Consider the following 25,497-nt stretch of genomic DNA (forward strand, 5'->3'; position numbering starts at 1 on the left):
AAGTCTTATGTGACCATCCAGTTCTGGCTTTTATAATATGAGAAAGCATCTCAAAGTACAGCCAAGGTGGACAGGAATTACAACTTTACATTCTTCATCTCCGTTCTATTTCTATTCTGATACGTAATTAACCATAGATAGGAGCTGTGAGAGATTTAAAGTTACACAATTTTATATGTCAATTATAGTGTGTGTGTGTGTATGTGTGATGGAGCAATGGACATACAGTGGGGCCAAGCAACCCTGAGTAATTTATCCAGGTATCTTTCTACTGACCGCTTCCTTTTCCATATCCTCTTATTACCTTTCCTTTCTAGTCTAACTCTATCCACTCTTTTCATACGCTCAGTGGGGCACAGGACTCATTCTGCTGCACCTATTCCACAACGGACTCAGCAACATCTCTATTGTCATCACTATGTCTTCATCTGCTTTTTCATCTTCATTGCATTTTCTCCTTAGGGATGACTTGCAGGAGGAGGGGCCACATTTATAAAAATGTTGACTTTTAGAGCTCGAAGTCCAGAATATCCCTATGTTTCTGCTTTCTTGCCTTTCCTACCCCTTCACTCTGTCATGTAGTACTAGATGGCCTTGAAGCTTGAAATGAGAGAATGAAAAAAAATCATGAAAAGGAGGACAGCAAAACAAGACACAACAAAATGTTGATCGCTATTTTCTGTTACACGTAAAGCTCAAGTTAAGAGTCTTGGGAAACTCTCCTGGGGCCAAAGCGCCCATATTTGTGATAGCACTGCTTTCCTCTGGGGTTGTTTTACAGAAGAAGAGGATTGGGGATGAGGTACTGAGTATGGCACTTTGCTAAGATTCTAGTCTTTTATCATCTGGACAAGAGGAGAAAAAATAGAAAAACAAGGAGACAGTATCCAGAAAGGTGAAAGAGATGAAAGTTGAGGATCAAGAGACATTAAAGAGAAAATAGAGAAAAATGTGAACTAAGGGCTTATGGCACCTGCTCTCCTAGACTTTAAATTACTGTAGAATAAGTCTGTAGCCTCGGCAACAGATCACACACCATGAAGAGAGACATATAAAAGATTGGGGCAAGCTCACCCAGTGGGATCCATAGAACTCCATGAAACTTAAGGACATACACAGACCACTTAACCGTATCCCCTCTCTACCTGGCCTGCTTTTAACAGCTCCTCCCTAAGTGTGGAGAGAGGTCAAATTTAAAATTAATTTCACAGACAGGAAGAAAAAATAAAAGGGATCCAAATTGGAAAGGAGAAAGTGAAATTCATTATTTGTAGATGACATGATACTTTACGTAGAAAACCCCAACAACTCCATCAAAAATTTACTAGACTTAATAAATGAATTTGGCAAGGTAGCAGAATACAAAATTAATGTCAAGAAATCTATGGCATTCTTATATACCAATGATGAACTCACAGAAAGACAAATTAATAAAACAATCCCATTTACCATTGTGGCAAAAAAAATTAAGATACTTAGGAATAAACTTAACCAAAGAAGTAAAGGACCTATTTGCAGAAAATTACAGGTCATTGAAAAAAGAAATAGAGGAAGATATAAAAGAGTGGAAGCACATACCTTGTTCATGGATTGAAAGAATTAACATCATTAAAATGTCCATACTACCCAAAGCAATCTATAGATTCAATGCAATCCCCATCAAAATACCAACAACATACTTCACAGAACTAGAACAAATACTTCAAAAGTTCATATGGAACCAAAAAAGACCTCAAATAGCCACAGCAATCTTGAAAAAGAAGAACAAAGTTGGAGGGATCACATTACCAGATTTCAGGTTATACTACAAAGTGACTGTAATCAAAACAGCCTGGTACTGGCACAAGAACAGGCATATAGACCAGTGAAACAGAACAGAGAATCCAGAAATGGACCCAAGGCAATATGCTCAGTTAATATTTGACAAAGGTGGCAAGAGCATACAGTGGAGTAAAGACAGCCTCTTTAATAAATGGTGTTGAGAAAATTAGACAGCTACATGCAAAAAAAAAATGAAGCTAGACCATCAACTTACACCCTACACAAGAATAAGCTCAAAATGGATAAAAGACTTAAATGTGACTTATGAATCCATAAAAATCCTAGAAGAGACTGTAGGCACAAAGTTTCAGACATCATATGCAGCAAAATTTTCACTAACACCTCACCTAAGGCAATAGAAACAAAGGAGAAAATGAGCACTACATCAAACTCAAAAGCTTGTGCACAGCAAAAGATACAATCATGAAAATGGAAAGGCTACCCACTGTATGGGAGAGCATAATTGCCAACGATATGTCAGATAAGGGGTTAATTACCAGTATATATAGAGTGCTCATACAACTCAACAAAAAGAAGACAAAGGACCCAATTAAAAAATGGGCAGAGGAACTAAACAGACACCTCTCCAAACAGGACATACAAATGGCTAAGAGACATATGAAGAAAAGCTCAACATCACTAATCATCAGAGATGCAAATTAAAACAACTATGAGGTATCACCTCACACCTGTCAGAATGGCCGCCATCAACAAATCATCAAACAACAAGTGTTGGCGAGGGTGTGGAGAAAGGGGGACTCTAGTACACTGCTGGTGGGAATGCAGACTGGTGCAGCCACTGTGGAAAATAATATGGTGTTACCTCAAAAAATTAAAAATTGAACTTCCGTTTGACCCAGTGATCCCGCTTCTAGGAATATACCCTAAGAAGCCTGAAACACCAATCAGGAAGAATATATGCACCCCCATGTTCATAGCAGCACTATTTACAATAGCTAAGGTCTGGAAACAGCCCAAGGTCCATCAGTAGACGAATGGATAAAAAAGCAGTGGTACATATACACAATGGAGTACTATGCAGCTGTAAGAAAGAAAGATCTCTTATCCTTTGAGACGACATGGAGGGACCTAGAAAGTGTCATCCTAAGCAAAACAAGCCAGACAGAGAAAGACAAGTATCATATGATCTCACTTATTTGTGGAATATAATGAACATAACAGTCTGAGGAATGGGGTAGTCCCAGAGATGTGGAAGTGGGGTACAGACTGACAGTCCCCAGAAGAGGGGGTTGGGGGAGATAAAGCACAGAACTTATATGCATGTGTGCATGAACAGTGGACATGGACAACAAAGCTGGGGACTGGGCGGGGAGGGAGGGCGAGGGGAGAATCATCAGTGGGGGAAAAAAATCTGTAACAAAAATAAATTAATTAATTTAAATTAAAAAATAGGTAAATTAGAGAAAAAAAAAACAAAAAATGCACAATTGCTAATGAAAATGCAGAAGTTATTTGAATCTGATTACTTCATATTTGAACAATTCACTTACAATTTTATCCACATGATTCATAGTCAATGTTTAAGAAGTTATTTTTTTTTAATGTTAATTCCCAAATCCCAGTTAGATGTTCTCTGCTTCAGAAATGCCTGACTCTCAATCAAGTCTCCTTGTCATCTGATCACTGGAGTGGTGAGAGTCTACCCATGTTTCAATTTCCTTAAGCCCCTGAGTCCTAGATGCAGAGGATGGAAAGAGAGATGCCCACATTACTTGGTAGTACTGTTAGCAATATCATGACTCCATGTGAAGTTTTAAAGGGCTGCTTATGTGGTTCCACAGTTTGTACAGGGCACAAATGAATTCAGCCAAAAGACAGGTTAGGGGGTCAAATCCAGTGTGCTCTCTTCTTACCAATACATCTGCCGTATTGTGCCTGGGTACTCGGCTGTGTCCACTATCCCATCATTTTATTGCATTTACCCAGAGAGGACCCTTTTTCTAATTTGCAGAAAGGCACCATATAAGCAGGCAAACTCCCTCAGTCCTTAGCTGATTCGACCAAATGGGAGATAATAAGGACAGGGTGTTACACATCCATTTGCATTTATACTTCAGCCACCCTCCTCCGTGCCTTTGCCAGTTCTCTTCCCTCTGCCTGGAATACTGCAACCCCATCCCCACCCCGGACTCCTCTGCCTGCTCAGCTCCTAGAATTCAGCTCTGTCATCCTGAAAGTGTCCTCAGCTAATCCTAATCTGAGCTGGTTGCCTTTTTCATGCTTCCGTAACAGTATTTCTTTCTCTAGAAGTCGAGTGCTGCATTTTTAAGTATGTCTCTCTTTTTCATGTACCAACTATAAAGACTCCACCTTATTTATATTAGTATTATATAAAAGTGCTCAGTAGATGTTTGAAGAAGAGAAAAAAGCAAGAGTTTTTCTAATTTGCTTAGGGAGATTAAAGCAACCTTTTCAGTCCATAGATAATGGAAACATATTCCACAGATTTTAGCCAAAAGTTGTTGAAGAAATGATGGAATGTAATGAGCAAAAGACTCACTGATGTTGCTTTGTTTTCTTCTCATTGTTATCTCTCTCCAGTCTGCCATTATCTCTATCTCCATCTCCATCTCCATCTCCATCTCCATCTCTATCTCTATCTCTCTATCACATCTTTCTATCTAGGTCTCTCTTTCTCTATATTATTCCTAAGTCATCAATATGTAAGATATTGTTCCTAAGTCTGTTATGTCATATGTATGTGTTATCTGGAGTTTATTAAATACTGCAATTTGGTTTGAAAAAGTTAGCAAATGTGGGAAGGATCAGTGACTTTGTTATGTCAAGATGTTCCTCTCCAGCAAGGAATCCAATAAACTCTGTTTAAAAAATGTCTTCATTCTGCCTTGCATATGAAAATTAGAGGACTTGAGATTTTAAATTACAACTAGTGTTGGTAGAGTGAAATTCTGGGAATTTGGAAAGGTCTAAAGGACTGTGATTTTAATTAGATGAGTTTTATTTGAACAGACTGTAAAACACTGTTTTTATTAAAACAAGTTGTATGGTTAGCGGTATTATATTCACTGACCCTGGAATCACTTTTTCATTTCTACTGAAACATTTTTATAAGTATCTACAAATACCATTCTTTGTATAGAAACACACATATTCATTAGTAATAAAACTTGAATGCACACTTGCAATAAAGTGGCATATGAATGATCTATCATGTATATTCAATATGTTTTCTCATATGTCCTACAACAAAGAATAAAAGTCAGATGCTTCCTTAGTTACTCTATATAATTCTGTTTATTTTCTCATGGACTGAGGTGGGTTTTTTGTTGTTGCTGTTATTGTGGGAGAATTGTAGACTTATTAATTGGTATCCATGTTAAGAAAACTGCCCAGATCTTGTTATATAACACCATCTCTCCTGAGGGTAATAAGTCATTTTGAGAAAAGTGAGCTGAAAATAACAGATTTTCATTGGCTGTGATAATGATCATTGTATATCTTTATTCTAGTGGAGCAAAGCCACTCTCTTAATGGCAAACAAAATGAGATGTGAATATTTGTGGATGTGATCATAAGCTCTGAATATCAAGTAAGGCAAAAAGAATAGGGTTAAAATTCTAAAGGATTTTCCTATATCTTTGTCAAAAAACTCCTGAAGTGACTGTGGGGGAATTTTACCCACTTGAATGTTAGTTCACATTTTACAAAAGACAATTAATATGCAATGATATCTGTGGGTGGCAACATTTTTCCAAGAAATATTTACACAATGACCTTCGCCACCCATAATATATTTTGTGAATATAATTTTTTAAATATTCCATTTTAAAAACTATGATAAAATAATCCCATTTTAAAACTATGACATTATGGCATCCATAAATGTTCTCAAACCTTAGACTAGTTAACATATCTTACCAAATTAAGGACTTTGCACCATCATTGTGATGTTACTAAAGAATCGTATGATGTACTGGATTTAAACCATTTCTCCTTCGAATGGTAGAAAGCATTTCTCTACACAATGACTTACATCTCTGAGTAGATGAGCATAAAAATAGTGCACTATAGAAATTACATTATCCCACATGGTTTTCGTTTCCCTTCCATTTTGACCCTTGCTGAAAAAGACTATTTATTTTGCTAAAACGGCACAGATAACAGAGCTAGCCTGACTGTAATATTTCAGTGCGCTGTTTTGCTTCCTTTTGGCAAGTGACTTTATAGGAAGCATGAGCAAACATAATTGAAAGAGAAGACATAGCAGAATATAAATAGGTGCTTCCTATAAAGATGTATTTGTGCATCTGTAACATGAAATAACATTTTAAAACATATGGAAAATGGATAATTTGATACTAAAATTTTTAAAAAATCTGTGCCATGCCTCATAAATAAACTTCTGTTTTTCTAAGAATATCTAAAATAGTGTTTAGCCCTTTAAAAAGAAAACCCTAGAGTGTGCTCATATGAGTTGTGGCACAGTGAAGCATCATCTTTTGGCATGTTAATGGAATACACGGGCATATGCGCTTCTCTGTAAAGATTCTCCAATGAAAATCTGCCTTTGTACCAATATGCCAACTCATACAAACCTATTATTAATGCAGAGATACACATAGCTTCCACTCAAATCATGAGAGCCATTTGAGTTCTAATTTTCTATTAATAAACTTTGAATTCTCACTACTGAATTTCCTTGTGAGCCTTTTTTCATAACAAGGTCTTTCTGCAGTGGAAACAAAACAAAACCAAAAATGTGAATCTTACATATTTGTACAGAAAGCAACCAACTGGAGTAGATACATACGATGTGTTGTACTACGAAGGCTTTCCAACGTGGACCTGGATTCCTCCAGGAGCAGATTACTTATTATGCTCTCGCTCTCATCTTCAGTGCCAGCAACAAGAGGCTTTTTTTGTTTGTTTTTTTCTTGCTGAAATCTAATTACTAGTGGGGCTGGCAGGATTTCATCTTGTATCTACACTGCAGTTATTGAAAAACAATTTTTAATCACCTTGCTTTTGAGAAAAGGAACACTTAAAAGGAAACCGTATCCTGGGAGAGGGTTTATAAAATATATAAACATTACCCCAATGGGTTTCATTAATTCCTTCCAAATACTCACTGATGAAATCTTTTGCCTTAGGTGTGCAGAAGGCTATTTTGGACAACCTTCTGTACCTGGAGGATCATGTCAGCCATGCCAATGCAATGACAACCTTGACTTCTCCATCCCTGGCAGCTGTGACAGCTTGTCTGGCGCCTGTCTGATATGTAAGCCAGGTACAACAGGCCGGTACTGTGAGCTCTGTGCTGATGGATATTTTGGAGACGCGGTTGATGCAAAGAACTGTCAGCGTAAGTCCTGAACTATTGATGCCCCTGACAGAATTGATGCATTATACCTCAAAGCAGCTGATGAGTTCTTGAGTAGGATTGGAGAGTAGGAAATTATGTGTAATACATGTAAGATTAAGACAGATGCACAGCCTATACAGAGAGTCTGCGTAGCCTAAAATATTTTTTTACTAACTAATAGAGAAAATCATTTGAAAATTAATGCATTGTTGAAGTGTCATTGTTTTTCAAATGATACACATATTTCTGTGTACATGTGGGACAAAGATTTTAAAATAAACTTATGTTCATAGAAGGAAAGAAGAATTTGGAAAACAGGTAGGAACTATTTGTCCTTTGTTATTTATCTGAATTCTAATCATTTTCTGGAAATAAACTTATCTGCCCCTATTATTTCATGAGTATCTATCAGTAGGTGTGAATCTGTATTCCTTTCATATGTGAACTTTACATTCTTGCATTTCATCATAGGTGTAAAATTCTGTCAATATTTTTACACATTGCCATCTGTAATTGTTAAGTGATTAGCCTTCACAGAATTCTGTTATCCTTTTGCAAAAGTAGCTGTTGTAGGGCTTTGTTCATATTAGTCAGAACAGCCCCCTCATCTTTCCAACCTTAGCTCTATTATACAGTGTTGCAAAGAATTTATGGATGCTTTATCTTCGTGCTAATATAGCAGGGAAGGGAGTTCTTGTTGTGGAGAGGGAAATGGAATGTTAGTCCCTTTTAGTCCTTGAGTGCTTGGCGCTGCCATCATCAGCTTCATGTGCTGTCATATCTTTAAGCAGAGCAAGGATCAGCCAAACAGTTTGATTTTACCAGTTGCACTGTGTACAAAGAGACTTCTCCAGTCCTTCAACGGGACCCAGGAACTGCAAAAACATAGAAAGCACTGGGAATCTAGTTTCTGTCATTGTCTCTGCTGTAAACACAAAAGACCTGATAGGACACCCATTTCAATAAGAAAGGTGTCATTCTCCTCAGAGATTTGTAAGATGAGTACCAGCTTTTTGTCATTTGAAGATGGCAATTTGTTAAATTAAAAACAAACCTGTCTGGAACAATTGACATCGATTGGTATCATCTGTAAATTGATAATTTTTTAAAAGGAAATTTTTCAACGGGCTCTGGAGGGCTTTTAAACACTGGATTTATGGCATCTGTGCAAAATCATAGGGAGGCTAAGAAAGTCTCCCATTAAACACATCATCTAGGATCTGCACTTTCTAGCTATGTGATCCTGGGCAAGACATTTGACCTCAGTGAGACTCAATTTCCTCATTTACATAAAAGGTCATAATTTTCTGTGGGGACTGAAGGGTCTACCCCTAGACAGTATCCAGTGAACAGCCTGGGGCCTGGGGCACCCACACATGGTAGCTCCTCCGTAGTAGTGCTTGTGGTGGTCGTGAGTATCCATTGTTTGCTCATTTTAGGGATGTATTAATCCTGTAATGGCCTCTTTTTCTATTTTCCAATAAACCCCTTCAAAAAAGTTGAGGATCATTAAACACAAGTGGTGGCGAGGTTGTGGAGAAAAGGGGACTCTAGTACACTGCTGGTGGGAATGCAGACTGGTGCAGCCACTATGGAAAACACTATGGTGTTTCCTCAAAAAATTAAAATGGAACTGCCATTTGACCCAGTGACTCCACTTCTAAAAATATATCCCAAGAAGCCTGAAACACCAATCAGAACGAATATATGCACCTCTGTGTTCATAGCAGCATTATTTACAATTGCCAAGGTCTGGAAATAGCCCAAGTGTCCATCAATAATAAGTGGATGAAAAAGCTGTGGTGCATATATACAATGGAGTACTATGCAGCTATAAGAAAGAAAGATTTCCTATCCTTTGAGATGACATAGAGGGACCTGGAGAGTATTATCCTAAGTGAAATAAGCCTGTCACAGAAAGACAAGTATCACATGATCTCACTTATTTGTGGAATATAATGAACAAAATAAACTGATGAACAAAATAGACCCAGAAACATACAACTAGGAATCAGACTGATAAACCTCAGAGGAGGGGTGAGGGGAGATAAACCAAAGAACTTACATGCATATATGCATAACCAATGAACATAGACAACAATACTGTGGGGGGAGGGCAGGAGCAGGGAGGAAAGTGTCAGTGGGAGGAAAAAAAGAAAAAACTGTAACAAAAATAAATTAATTAAAAAAATTTTTTCAAGAGTTTCTTCCACTCATTTTATTGTGGTAAATTAGGGATTTGTGGCATGAAGCCCTAAGAATACATACAAGAATATGGTATGAAAACATTTTTGAATCATCACTAATTTTTATATTACTTACCATGAACAATGGACATGATTATGGTTTTTAATGCTTCCCAGCATGTAATTAAGATTAAAACTATAAGAATAAAACTAATTTATTATCTATTTTGATCATTTTTCTATGCACAAGTAGGAAACTCTCAAGAGAAGAAAATTCGTGATAAAGCATTATTTTTGTTGCCCTTAGATTTGTTCATGAAAAGTACACCACTAGAAAGAAATATATTTTGCTTTTCAAATGTACATATAGTGTTTGCATCATATATTTCTTTTAAAATGTCTCTTAAAATTTTACATTGCTCGTGTTATTTTTAAGTTGACAATAATTATCATTAATTAAGAATGACATTATTGCCATATATTTCATTTACCAATGCCACTTAAAAATTCTATATTGCTTTCATCATTTTTAGGATAACATTAATTTATGGTCAATTTAATCTTGTACTCCCCAGTCTAAGAAAAAGTGGCTTCTGAATTCTAAATTATTTGAGATTTTAAAATATTTTTGTATAATATACATAAAAACACATAAATACATGAAAAGTATTTACAATAATCCTAGGGTTCAAATGAAATGGATAGTTAACGAGAATGTTTTCCCAGCCTTTCTCACACCCCAGCTGTAGGCAGCCCTGGGCCGAGGCCTGAGGAGGAGACGGGCCACAGGCAGGGCCGGTCCTCCGCATCCACGCAGCTGCTGTTAGCTGGCAGACACTGAAGGCCGAACTACTGGGGGAAAAATCAAACAGTTTTTAGGAAAGCAATAAAACTAAGCAGAATCTGGAGCCAGATGAATAATAGCATAAGCTGACGAAGTAGCTATTTATAATGTATTTATAAGCTGTGCTCAGATCAAGGTATCCAGAAACATGAAATACTGTACAAAACTTACGAAAACCGTCTATGAATAATCTAAATTCCCATATGATCTCCCCTTTATATATTTTATTCTGGTAAATGCAATTATATATACTATGAAAATATACTCGTAAAGTACAGAATGAACCATTAATTACTCTTGCATTTCTGAAAAGGTCACTTAATTTTTAAATTGATATATGTTTCAGAACAATATCAGACAATTTCATAACACAGAAATGACAAATGATTACTTAAACCAAATATATTTTCTATCTTTAGAGAAAATATATAAATTGTAAAATAAAAGATATTTTTAAAAATGATAATGCTATATTCCTAGTACACTCGAAACAATGCTTTTATCTTTTATAATTTCTAAACTTAAAGGTGTATATGTGTGTGTATATCTATCTATCTATCTATAGATATATATATAATGTATGTATAGATATATAATATCTCCTCAAACTTGTATTTTGAGCTTAACACAAAACATAGTAAATAATTATTAAATTGAAAAAATAAATTAATGTTTCTTGATTGATAATGGCATTAATATTATGCCATGAATGCTATTAATTTTGATGATTTCTCAAAATTATCTCAGCTCTAGAGTTTCATATGCATTACTTAGAAGGGAATTAAAAGATCTTAAACGACACCCCAGTGCATCTATAAAGAAGTGAAACAAATGGAGAAGTGATGGAAAGAACATTTACATGGAGTCAGGGGACTGAGGTTCTGGACTCAGCTATATCATCCACCAATCATGTGGCCTTGTACAAGTTATGGCTTCTGTGAATTTCTTTGTCTTCATTCTCAACATTGAAATAATAATGATGACGTTAATATTTCAATAGCATATGATGTACCAGGTACCGTGCTAAAGGAAATTAATCCTACAGTTTGTAGACTTGTAAAGATCAAACAACATAATGCCTAACAGATCATCTAGCAAGTCAGAAAACATTCTACTCTAAAAAGTTAGTTGTCAATGTAACCATCTTGGGGATATTATTATTTAATAAGCCTATTAAGACTACTAGACAGTTTTTCCCAGCGACTGATCTCTCTTCTCTTTCCAGCTTGTCGCTGCAATGCCAACGGCTCCTTCTCTGAGGTGTGCCACACCAGCACAGGACAGTGTGAATGCAGACCTAATGTGCAGGGCCGGCGGTGCGATGAGTGTAAGGTAAGGAGTAAGAGCTGAGAATGAATGACTTCCTCCTTGAAAAGTCTCACTAGCTTCAATGACACACCTTAGAATATTGAAAGAAAGATGATCTAATTCCACATGTGAAATTACCAGGATCATTGAAATGGTTTCTCAAAATAGAACAAAATTGGCTGTACACTAGCATTTGACCTTCAACCTATAGTTCCTTGGCAGTGAATTTTTGCAATGTTTACTATACTTTAGATGTTTCTGAATCACATAACATGCAAATGTACTCTCCAGTCTACAGCAAGTAAAATATCTTTCCTTTGCCTTTACATTTTTTGCAGAATAAAATGTATCATACCTTTTGCTTTAACAAACTCATTGTTCTAGTTCCATCATTTAGATGTTAGTTGCAGTGAGCACTCTACTTAAAAGTTTTCAGTAGAGAAGCTAATGGAGACAATTTTTAGAGACATCCTTTTGCTAAAGTGAAGCGATACTAAAAATCTGTTGCTCTCTGTTCTTGAAAAAATTGCCCCTACAGCTGATGATCCCTGATGCCATTTTACCAAAAAGAAAACGGTTGCTAAGCATGCAGGACCTTGAGCTCCCTCTGTGAGAGCAGGTGGATTTACACCACCTCTCACATAAGTATGTATTTTTGGTGCTACCGACTGTTAGACAAAAGCAAGTGTTTCTCAGTTGTCGTCAAACTGACCTTTCTGTAGGAAGTTTGAAAATGTCATCTGCTTCTATCTCTTGAATAATATTGTATGCTCTTTCTTTTGTCTCTTTCTCTTTTCCTTTTGGCTTTTAAAAGTCCAGTATGTGGTGGAACCCAAAGAAACGATTCTGTGTGTTATGTGACTGCAATCCCGTTGGCTCTGTGTCACCACAGTGTGATATTACAGGAAGATGTGTCTGTAAATCAGGCTTCGTAGGGAAACAGTGCAACCTGGGCAGGCAGGTGCACCGACAGAAGGAGCATCCACGGAGAACGCAACCAGTGCTGGGGTCTCCCCAGAGGTGGGGTTCCAGCAGCTCCAGAGGATGCCCTCGGGGAGCCTACTGGCCCGCAGCTCGGGTAATCCCAGAGGTGCTGCATGGCTCTTGCCTGGCATGTTGTGTTCCGTGTGCTACGGCTGATGATCCCTGATGCCATTTTACCAAAAAAAATGGTTGCTAAGTGTGCAAGCTGCAAATGCAAAAACTAGACAATTCCTGATTGAAGCCTTGCCTTTTAAAAATAGCTATCCATGTTTTCAAATGTATAGTCAAGTTCATAGGTTAATAAAGTTTTGATTAACCATGTGTAGAAAACAAAGAAACATTCATGTGTAGGAACCTATAATCGTAGACGTAGAAAGGAATCATTTGGAGCAAACTCACTGCTGTGAATGAACAAGTGAAGGGATACCTAGCAAAGAAAGTGACTTGCTCATGAACATTCAGCTCTTTGTCTTGATAATTTCAGCATAATGAATGATTTGATTACATGTCCACTCCATAATTTTGCTCTAGGATACAACGAACACTAGAAACACACTGTAAATGCACAACATGCACAAAGTTAGGAAGTGTATTTTCTACCACAAAAGGTGGGTCCCCTTTCTCACAAGGTAAAACAAAGCAAATGTTGGGGGGAAAGGTGGAGGGAAGGCTGGGCCCACAGCCAGTCTGCAGAGCAGCAGGAGACAGCACTCGCCGGTGCAGAATCGGAGCTGCGCGAGAGCTGAGTGTAGGCGATAGAAGGAAGTGAGAATGAAGTACAATTCAAGAAAAAGAGGCATGGTTTTATTTCTTGATATTTTAAGAAAACTAGTTCTCATTTCAGACTGCCTCCGGTCAAATTCCAGCCTCACTTCTTCTTAGCTATAAAACAGTTCCTTAAGTCTTTCCCCAGTTCAGCTTCTTCACCTCTATTAGAACCTACTTCATAGGGTTTGCATCTCTTTGAGTTTTCCAAGAGGCAAATTCCAAGAGATTTACAGGGGAAAATGCCTATGAAGGATAAAGGGGAAGGGAGCATAGTAAGCAGGGAGACTTCTGCTGCAGGTCTGACTGTGTGGAAGGGGAGAGGGAAGGAAAGAATGGGTAGAAAAGCCTCATTCGGTACATTCTGCCAAAATCCCAAATTCTTGGCCAAGCCAATGGAAAATGCCAAAGCAAAATTTGCCCATTAGCAAAATGCTGGTATGGACAGGAAGGTTCTTGTGCTTTATTGTAATCAGTCATTGACTAGAAGGAGCAAGACCTGGTGTGAGTTCCTCCAGTGGACCCCAAAGAATGGAAGCTGGAGGTTTTCCAGCAATGACACCCCTCATTGCAGGCTCTCTTGCAGGTAGATCTGTTGAGACATCTCCATGCCTGTTTCAGGGTAGTCATGACAACAGGGCATAAAGGATGGACACATGTGGAGCGTTCTTTGTAAATGTTAGATATTACTAATGCTATCATTATTAAATGAAAACATCTTTAAAAGAGATTATGTTTTTAAACAAGAAATGCATACACAAAGTAAAAGAAAGGGGTAGTAACTGATTAAAATGACTCCAGTATATAAATTTAGCAGAAATTCAACCGTCATTCTTGCCCTTTTCCTTCAAATCTCACAGCACTGTTGCTTAAAGTGGGGTTCTGTGCTCAGACCACATTTTCTCTGAGGCAGTATGTGTGAGAGAGGAGCACACACTCTGAAGGCAGGCTGGCTGGTTTGGAATCCTGACCACCATCGGTGAGCTGTCGACTTAGACAGGTTACTTGACTTTTCTGTGCCTCAGTTTTACCACCCTGTAAAAAGTTATATTTCTCTCACAAGGTGACTTAATCTTGAAGATTAAATGAGTTGCTATTTGTAAAGGGCTTTAGAAGAGTGTCTGCCGCATAGTGAGCATAGTGAGCATAATATGCCAATTCTAGTCGTTAGCATTATCCCAAGTAAGAATAATGTGCCGTAGCTCAACACACTTCCCCGTGAAACTAACTGGCACTCTCCCACATTTGTTGCACCTCATTAATTTTAATTACCGACCAGGGATGTTTGCTCCTTCAATTTGTTTACATTCGGGTTTTCCCCAGTCTCTGAAATACATTTTTGAACACCAAAGTTGTTAAAATTGTATTGTACTGACTTTTAGTAGTATTTGTTTTGTTATAACTTAGCCTTTAAAACGGCATAATTTAAACATTAGAAAAGTATGGTAGAGGCGTTACTTCTTGAACATTTCTTTACATGATCAACTTTGGATCTTTTTCATGATAACCATGATTTGGAAGTTTACTTAATATTTTATTACTTTAGCCGTTAAATATGTGTGTGTGTATATGTGTATATTATGTACACATGCTAAGTAAAGAATAATTTAGGAAATAAAGATGAATACAAAATACTATCTTTACAATTCAGATTTCTACGTCAATAATATTTAGAAAATAAAAACAAATGCAAACTACTAGTCCTGTGATTCAGATATTTTTAAAAAACAATTTTACTATGTTATGTTTTAGTTTTATTATGTATATATGTTTCTATTTTGTGTATCTGAGTGGTAGGTGTGTCATTATATGTATGTAATTAGAATCACAGTGTATATATAATTTTGTATTCTGCTTTTTGAAATTTTACTTAATGCTATATACTAAGCATATTCATGTCATTAAAACTGCTTCAAAGCAGGATTTTAATGATTGCATATCATTTTATAGCATGAATGTATCATAATTTAATTTATTCAAATTTTCTCTAACATTGAACCTGAAGTGCTTCTACAGTTACTATGATAAATAATATTGTAACGAGCATGCTTGTACTTGAATCATTTTCCCAATTTCTGAGTATTTCTCTAGGCCAGGCATCTAGAATCTTACATTGAAGTATTTTTATGAATATAAATATTATATGTTTTAAGTCTTCTTTCTATAATTAAATATATTTTAATATCATGTGTTAGGTCATTTTTTAGAACTGGTGTGTACTTTCTTCTTTAATCATATAGTGAAATCTGAATTAGAACTAGAAATAAAAATAAAGTTAGCAGTAAATCTAAAAAGAATGATTTTCAAACTCATTCAACCTATTTTATATTTTAAATACAAATCTATTCTTAGCTACAGTCATTTAAAAAGAATCAATTGTTAGTCTGATTTTGTTTTCTAGAACTTATTTTTAATACTGTTAACAATAATGGCAAAATATATAATGCAGCTATTCATATCTCTGAGTGGCTCACATTAAGTAGCAAGATTTATTTTTACCAAGAAGTAACTATTAAGTCTAATTTTCTAAAATAGAAATTATTTTTACAAAGATGTTGAGACTAATATTTGAGATTAAAATATCATAATAATGTGACATACTTTATATTTAAAAAGACAACCCTGACATACTTTAAGTAGGGTATATGCTTCCAATTTTTCTAGTAGGAATAATTTGTAATCCATCAGCATTTTTTTATGGTCACTCTAGGTCTGATAACATATTTCAAAAAAAGTCAGCCAAAGCTAGTAATGAAAACTTGACCATAGAAAGTTACTTGTTATAAATAGAAAAGAGATATGCAAATGAATAACTCATCAGACTATAGAAGGTTTCCTTCATTTACTTAATCTTTGATGTATGTTTTCATAAATCAATTTCTATTTTTAGGATAAAACCCAAGAAATCAAATGTTTGTCAAATTATTTTGTCAGTGTAGTCATAACCTGTAAATTATATTTATAATGTGAGCCCTATGGTGATTATTAGAAGTATTTATGGATATATGAAAAAATGTTAGATATAGTATTAGAGGAAATAATTTATTTTAATTTTAGGCTGCGGGTAGCAATATTGAAAGCATTTCTATCAAGTAGGAGTTCATGAGATCTGAAAGTAATCAATGCAGATTATTAGGATTTAAACAAATAAAACTTTTAATTAAAAATACCAACCATAGCTTACTTCCACGGTGCTGTTAGAATCTTGGGAAGTATAGGGAAAGGCTAGTGAAAATATATCAGACTGAATGGTAATGCCCTAATTCTGCCTTTATCTAGATGAAATTTCAAAGTAATTGAACTTCTCTCTTTGGGTATTATGAAAACATTCCATTAGACTGAATGACTACTCATTTGTCATGACATCCGCGAAGAAACCTTCCTAACCCTTAGGCTCCTTTTTCCTGCCTGATCTTTCAGTACTGTGCACCTTCTTCTATAGTGAATGAGTTGATTTAAATTTAATGTCTCTCTTCCCTCTCCTGTGCCAGCCTGAAACCTTTGGCCTACAGTCGGCAAGAGGGTGCGTTCCCTGCAACTGTAATTCCTTTGGGTCTAAATCATTCGACTGTGAAGAGAATGGTCAATGTTGGTGCCAGCCTGGAGTGACGGGAAAGAAATGTGACCACTGTGCCCATGGCTATTTCAACTTCCAAGAAGGAGGATGCACAGGTCTGTTATTAAAACTAAGCAAAGCACATTCATTGGCTGGTTTGGGTGTCTTGGCATCTTTAACAGTTTGTTCGTCAGGGTTCCCAGAGATTAAAGGACAACAAATGTATGATACAAAATATTTAACCTAATAAGAAACACTGATTTATTTTAAATAAATTAACAAAAGAAGTGCATTGCAATTTGAAACACTGCCCTATAAAAAACAGTACTTGCAAGTATTCAGCACAAATCCATCAGCTGATCCCCATTCTGTTGTGTCTCTGTCTCCCTGACTGTGACCTCCATTCACCCAGTCACTCAGAGGCTATTGTAGCTTGAAAGTCAAATGTTCAATTTTTCTGGAGCCAATGTTGTCTTGGTTTAAACTCTACTCTCAAGCTAATACAGTTCAACTTTTCCTTTTCCTGTTGCAAAATTGATACAAGGATCAGGAAGTTAATATCTTTTTCAGGTACAAAAAAAAAAAAATGTGTTTGCATCTACTTTTAGGCGCCTTGAAAACTGTGATATTCTGAGAAGCAGATGGGCTCTAGATATTTGTCAGTTCATGGGAAAGTGCAGGCAAGGGTTTCTAACCATGATTTCCTCAAGCAATATTCTCATGTGTTCAGCCACAGTCTTTGACAATCATGATATAGAAAGTAGGAATTAGCACAAAATTGTTGAAGGTAAAGACTTAACATTAGCCTTGATTTAAGTGCCACCAGTTTGGAATTGACCCTTTTTCCAACTTATTAACCTTTTTTACTAAACTCACTGATTCACTATTGATGAGGCACCTGTACTCTCAGCACCATGATAAATACATGGTAAGATTTTAAGACTTTATTACAGACTACTGTAGTGAATTTATGTGAGAAGTATTAGGAATAATATTTGAAATGACTTTTAAAACCAATACAATACCTTTTAGATATTCTCAAACACCTTTGATATACAGCTATGATCATAAATTAAGCCATTATAAATGTTATCACTGTAGACCCTCTAAGAATCTGCATGTGATTTCAAAGTTGATATCTGTATACACTAAAATTCTAAAGCTGTATTTTAAAATATACTCTGTTATTTAAGTCTAAATCTCACTAATATTTTTTTACTTAATAAGAATGAGTGAAATTGTACTATATATTTAAATATGTCCACTGCCAGAAATTATTAATGAGACCAAGAATATTATTTAACATTTTGAAATAGTGATAACATTTCAGAACTGCAGATTTGGTAGCATTTAATCTAGAAAAACAGAACAAAATAGCCAGGATAGCATTTTGTTTGAGAGCATGGCTTGCTCCAAAGAGCTTGGGTTTGTTTAGTGGCTCCACAAGGTACTAGTTATGTGACCTTAACTGAATGACCTGATTTCCCTGTCCCTCTGCACAATTCATCTATTAAATGAAGAACATAATAGTATGTACCTTGCTGGGTTTTGTAAAAATTAATTGAGTTAATGGTTATGCAATATTTAGAGGAACAACTGGCACATACATTCTATTAAGTGTTTATTATTATTGTTATTATTATCAGTATTTCTTTATTAGTATTATTAAGTGTTTTAATAAGGAAATAGTAGCTAATTACTCAAGTTTTCCTATTCAATCAGTATTATGATTCCACTGAAGAACTACTTGGAGAATTTCTATTTGCAGGTAATGATTTGAACTGTCCCAAGATATTTTTTAGCACATAAATTTAAACACAATGTGAACTATTTTTTGTCTGAATAAATGGTACATATAAACTAAATCCTTCGGCTGAAAATTAGCAGCAATAATAATAACAAAAAAATGGCTAACATTTATTTGGTGTTTACTCTATGTCAGGCATTGTGCTAAACATTATTCACAGCTGGTATGAAATGCTGTGAGCAATGATGATTATGATCCCTTAAAATGTGAGCTTAATCAAATATCCCAGATGTATTTTGTTTAAAAGATTTAATCATCATATAACTAATGAAAAGATTTCTTATGATATTCATCTTCTATTTGAATTCAAGTATTTGGTTTTTCTTCTCTTGCTTTCTCTTCTTTAGCATGAAACATTGCACTAAAATATACTCAGCAGCTGGGCCAGCTATAAGTAATATGCAGCATATAGTCCTTGTCTTGGATGGCTTTGAAGATCTCAGATCTTATTTTTGCATTATTAGAGACAGTGCATGGGTAGGAGTGAATTTGCACTCCATATTTTACATCATAGCATGGAATATTCATAATCTATTGAAAAAAATAAGACAGGTGGTAAATAAAATTCAAAAGTGTCTATATGTATACAGTTTTGTATTTCAACTATTTTTTAAATATTTGCAAAACTAAAATATCCTGATGTCAGGATATACTGAATTTAGGAAGCCTATTAAGCTTATTGGTTTCTATTGCAAATCATAGTCATCAACAGGAAGGAATTGTTTATCTATACAGTATAGGAAAATTAATTATGAATTTAAATATAGAAACAAAATTCTGACCTTTATAATATCTAGATATAAGGTAATACATTTAACATGGAATCTGATAGATCAGGTCTTTCTTTCCTTAAGCTTACTTGAAAAGTTTTCAGTGCTTTACCTTTTGAAATTATTAAATGAATTACAACATATATGCATTGAACAACTCTTCTGTGAAGTACACTGCACTGTGATATAAAAGATGAATGAGTTATGTTTTCACACTTATGGATCCTTAACGATAGTATGGAAAATAAAACAACACAAATCACAATATAAAACTCAACATTTTGTATCAAATTTTTACTCTTTTTTTTTTCCTTTTCACCTGTGAAGCTTGTGACTGTTCTCATCTGGGTAATAATTGTGACCCAAATACTGGTCAATGCATTTGCCCTCCCAATACCATTGGAGATCAATGTTCTAGATGTGCACCTAATACCTGGGGTCACAGCATTATCTCTGGTTGTAAGGTGAGTGAATCACTTTATTTCATCTAATGTCTTTTAAAGATTTTTGTAAAGTTGGTAGAGCAGTATAGTTGGGCATTTCAAAATCCAATATTATATTACAAAACAATATGGAACTATCATTATGGAGTGATAGCAGCTATTGATCAGTATCTAACATTTTACTTGAGGGAAGGATAATGAAGTAAGTATATATTTTTTCAGCCTCATCCTAAAAAAGGGGAAAAAAAAATCTATAATAAAATGGAAACAGCTACAGCCTCATACTTACACACAATGAAATATATCACATAATGAAATATATAAAGTACAAGGAAATTAGGAACTAATTAAAGAAATTTGTCTGAAATCTCTATGAATTTCCTCACATTATGACTAGGTTTTCGTTTCCAGGAAATAGCTGAGACGATTCTGAAGAGCCATATTAACAACCTTAAGATTAGAACATCCTCGTTTTTTTTCCCCATGGTTGGACCTTAGAAAGTTTCCTGACCAGACTCATATTTAGAGAAATATATTCAGCATCAAGGTGGAAGTAACTATCAAGTTTATAGATTTATAGAGCTACATTTTTTTAAACAACACAATTCCTCAAGAGTTCCAAAATTTTAGGGGAGTATGAACAATGCGACAAGTTTCTATGACTGACTTTTTGCATTTTGAATCCAAGCATCTGCCCGTCCCTGGACTCATGAGTAAACCATGAGAAACTTATGGGCAGTCCATTCCAGTCACAAAATCCACTGATGTAGCCAACTCTCCTGAAATTAAAGCTGATATCGCATGATCTCACTTATTTGTGGAATATAATGAACAAAATAAGCTCATGAATAAAATAGACCCAGAGATATAGAAAGGAGTACGGCTCAGACTGACAGCCCTCAGAGAAGGGGTGCAGGGGAGATGGATGAGATAAACCAAAGAACTTATATGCATGTGAGTGTAACCAGTGGACATAGACAATGTCCTGGGTTGAGGGCAAGATGGGGAGGAGGGTGTCTATGGGGGGAAAAGGAGAAACATTTGTAACAATAAATTAATAAAAATTGGGGGGAAAAAAGCTGATACCTAATGTTCAGGCTATAAATCAGGATAAAATATAGACCAAGTTTATTTTTTTTTATGTAGTTGTAGATTTGATACCATTATATAGTGATCATTGAATAAACATTATGTGGTTTGAAGTTAAATTGTTTTGATTAATTTGAGCCACCATTAAAAATCTAAATTTCTGAACAGATACCTCATCACTATCATCAATTACCAAAAAAAAAAAAATTATAGAGCCCTCACAATAATTTATGAGCATGTATTCTGCTACTTTAAATACTTGGATGACTATGCTCTAAATCTACAGTGATTTGAGATTTATAGCTTTCCTTTCTTTGCGTCATGGGCAATTTCTCTGCGCTGAGGTGTGAGCACACACATCATTTGAGCTTTTATTGAAGTAGAATACAAAGCCTGCCACCTTTCGCTAGCAGGGGAATAGTGCATAAATCTTCTGTTGCTAAACAAACATTACACCTAATTATGATTTAAGTTTGATGTTGGCTATAGTCCTACATAAACATATGGTTAATGGTCTCGTTTAGTCTTTACTATAACTTCCTGGATGCCCTTCCTGATTTGGAAAGGTCCCAGTGTCTGTTTGTACTGCCAATTAATCTTTAAGAATTACACGAAAATTGGGTAGCAGACATTTTATTATATTTTAGTTAAATGATAAGGATATCTCATCGGACATTTTTAAAATTTATTGCATGATTATAGTTTCCATCCATATTAATTTTCTATTTCTGAGTATGGCCCATTTTGTTTGAGTCGATGAAAAAAATATTTAAGTGAAAAAGCCAATCATCCTTATTTTGAAATCTCATTCTACACCTGATGTTCTGTAAGGATGAGTTACTTTGGGTGATGATAGTGGGTTATTCGATGCCTTGGAAACTATATCCGTGCTTATAATGTGATAAATAATTACATTTGGGTTTTTAAATAACTTTTAGAACATCCTCTATTGCAGTTCTTTTTACTAGATAGCAATGAAGACATAAAGAAATACTTAATCATAAAAATACCCAAAATAAAGTCTGGAAATTATTTTAACATCAGAATCTGAGAAGATATTTCACTGAATATTTGGACAAGAAAGAGATGATAGATGGGAAGCTGGTGACTATACATCACATTCTAGAAAGAGTGGTCCCATAAGTAAACTACTGTTGGCAGGAGCAGAAGCAGGAATATCCCCAGGAGTGGTGGATGTAAGAATTAAGCTGAGCAATGGACGTGTGACAAATAAAAGTGAGATCCAACCGGAATTAGATGTGAGAATTTGGCAAGTTGCTATGCATATGTCTGCCATAGAGCTGTAGATCTGAGAAGAAGAATAGTACAGCACCAAAAAGTCAGGTGACAGATCATTGTAAACACTGTGTTTTAGACCTCCCATCTTTAAAACACTCTGTTTTAAACTCAGACAGAGAGAGATGGTACCCACTTTGAAACCAAGACAGGACCCACTTGGGAGACAGAAACCACACCAGTTATTTAAACAGGGCAAGTAAAATATGAAGACTTTTTTTTTTTTTTTTATCCTCACCAGAGGACATTTTTCCATTTTTTGTTCAGGTAGAGTGGGAGGGAGGAGGGGGGTGTAGAGAGAGAGAAAGAGAAACATCGATGTGAAAGGGACACATCGAGTGGCTGCCACCCACACGACCCAACCAGGGCCAGGGACAAACTGCAACCGAGGTATATGCCCTTAGCGGGAACCGAACCCGGGTCTCTCTGGACCACAGGCCGACGCTCTAACCGCTGAGCCAATCCGGCCAGAGCATAAAGACTTTTTAACTGGTTCTTCAAAAAGTTACTGAAAAGGTACAAGAGAGATAAGGGATCCTGAAGTAACAGCTACAGAAGAGCAGCCACTACTTCTAGGCTTACGGAGGGTGCACCCTGAGAACCAAGGGCTGGAGAAGACATGCACTTCCCTCGCCTCCACCCAGCAAGGGTGAGGTTCAGACATATTTAAAGAGAAGGTGGCCTCCCAGGAACACACAAAGTACCTCTGGTAAGCAAAAAACAACAAGAAAACAGTTGCGGGTTTGTATACAAATGCTAATCTATGGAGGTTGCCCATTGCTGTTGAAGGCTATGAGCGTGCTAGAGCTACTTAGAAGCAGCCTGTCATGGTCACAGCATGTGCAAACCAAAGCTACTCAGAAAGCTGCCTACTGGGCAGAGTAGTCTTGGGGGCGCAGCTGGAATCATTCTGAACTTCTGGGCTCTCATGCTAAATAATAAAATAATGATAATGACGGTTGTAATGAAGACAGAACCAAGGACAGAAGTGTCTTCCCACCACTGCGGTTTGATTGGGTCTCTCTAGGGCCCTTATTGACAAAGCTTAACATGCTGCTACCTGGCCATGAAGAAATGCCTACAGGTTCTAACTAGAGTGTCATGATGCAGGGCAAAGAAAAGTGAATTTACAGCTCAGAGACTAGATTGATCATTGGCACAGATGGTCTCTGAAAATGATTTACTTCCTCCAAGATCCTAAATGACATTTTAGAAATCTGCTCAGCACTTTTATTACTTTGCAAGGAGATGTGAACTTTGTAAATCAAGAGCAGAAAGATTTAAAAGAATATAAGGAAAAAAGACACACAGACAAGCAGATGTCAAAGAAGAGAGGAAATAAAGAAATTATTGGAAAGAAACAACATGCAATAGTATAATTAAAGTAAGTGTTGGTGGTATATACATACAACAGCATTTTCACTCTGTACATGAAGCTATAAAATAAAGAACAAATTTGAAAGGCAGATGAGACCATGACGACTGAAGACGTGAGGGTATCATTTTTGGCAGACGGACAAAAGTGGTGTCTTTTAAGAATTGTAAGTGATCCTGAAGAACAAAACTGGTGAATTGGAACAGAGGTAAAGATCAAATACAGATTCGAAGAAATAGCACTAAATCAAAAAGCGATTTTGTTCTCAAACTGAAAGGACTCACCTTGTTCTAGTAAATTCATTAAAAGGGCCTCAAACTTTAACTTACTGCTTTTTTTTTGGCAAGTAAAATGAAATAAAAATAAAAAATTCTACCAAAATTTTGAACTACACAAATAAAGAGAAAATCATTCATATATATATATATATATATGCATATATGTATATATGCATATATATATACATAATTCATATATATACATATAAAACTACCAGCAAAGCAACTCGAATTAGGCTTGTCTGAAAAAAAAAAAAAAAGCCACAAACAACACCATAAATGTCACTTCTCTAAATTCTCCCTGGCTTCCCCACACTGACTTGGTACTCCACACAGGTTCACATAGTATTTTTATTTCCCCTATTATATAATGTTATTCCATTGTGTTCTATTTATATATTTACTTGTCTCCCTCCAATAAAATGTAAGGTATGTCTCTGTACAACTTAAATGCTATAACAATGAGATGGTAAAGTAAAATGACTCTGTCTAAAGCTCAGCCTTTGAAACAAAAAGAATTTGAAGAAAACCCGTACTTAATTCCTCCTTGCCGCGAAAGGGCAGTACGTTTTCTTTCTTACCCAATGCCATTACACTTTCTGGACACTCATATATTTTAGTAAATGCAGGAAGCAATTTTAGTGTTATGTTCACTGATGTTTCCCAAGGGACTACACTAGAACAGTACAAAGCACATAATAGACACATGATTAATATGTGTTTAATGGGAGCACAGAAACTTTAGAATTAAAATTTTAAGAGATTTCCCAGGAAACAGTGTTAACAGTCGCTGTTTTTACCTCCTCCATAGGCTTGTAACTGTAGCACGGTGGGATCCTTGGATTTCCAATGCAATATAAACACGGGCCAGTGCAACTGTCACCCAAAGTTCTCCGGGGCCAAATGTGCAGAGTGCAGTCGAGGTCACTGGAACTACCCTCACTGCAGCCCCTGTGACTGCTTCCTCCCGGGCACCGACGGCACGACCTGCGATTCAGAGACTGGAAAATGCTCCTGTGTCGACAAGACTGGGCAGTGCACTTGTAAGGTATGTGTTGCCAAAAATACCTTAAGGAAAAACTTGCCTCAAGTTTATTTTCATAGCTCAGTATTCACTTTATTCAGTGTTCATTTTTCCTGCTTTACTGAGCTAAACAAACAGAAAAACAAAAACTCATTGACAGAGTTTTATTTTTACTGATGTGTGTTCGTCCATTGGCATAACTGATAAGCCCTGCTTTTTAAGAACCAATTTTTAAACAAAGCTTAACTTTTTTTCTAGTTGGTAGCTGTAATAAACTTGTAACGAGACATTTTTCTTTCCATACCCACTTTGCTTAAATAAGAATAATCTGGGAGGGAGAGAAAGACAGTTCTCTTAAGCATCATCAGAGAAAAATTACAGCTAAATAATAAGGCTTATAAAAAAACATGTCTCCTCAAATGAATCCGCAATCACTATACACTGAAAAGTATATTTACTACTGGGGAAGTTCTGTAAAATTTCATCACATATAAACACTGGCATTACAAAGAGTGACGATGTGGAAATCTCAGCCCTCATTAATATCGTTAAATGGAGTAGAAAAACAGCCAGTTAAAAAGGATAAGAGAGGCTTTTTTTCCTTCTT

The 25,497-nt window shown here is 35.9% G+C and overlaps 1 protein-coding gene across 1 annotated transcript in view; it reads left to right on the forward strand.

Moving 5' to 3' along the window:
• Positions 1–25,497, forward strand: part of LAMA2 (laminin subunit alpha 2) — a 403,470-nt gene that overhangs the window by 202,602 nt on the left and 175,371 nt on the right. The window contains exons 19-23 of the mRNA XM_036247762.1: positions 6,954–7,165; positions 11,421–11,527; positions 16,744–16,924; positions 19,713–19,849; positions 24,678–24,914. Coding sequence (XP_036103655.1) covers positions 6,954–7,165; positions 11,421–11,527; positions 16,744–16,924; positions 19,713–19,849; positions 24,678–24,914 — 874 coding nt within the window. The remainder of the gene's footprint in view (positions 1–6,953; positions 7,166–11,420; positions 11,528–16,743; positions 16,925–19,712; positions 19,850–24,677; positions 24,915–25,497) is intronic.

Source organism: Molossus molossus, unplaced genomic scaffold (genome assembly GCF_014108415.1).
Source record: "Molossus molossus isolate mMolMol1 unplaced genomic scaffold, mMolMol1.p scaffold_m16_p_8, whole genome shotgun sequence".
Taxonomy (NCBI): Eukaryota; Metazoa; Chordata; class Mammalia; order Chiroptera; family Molossidae; genus Molossus; species Molossus molossus.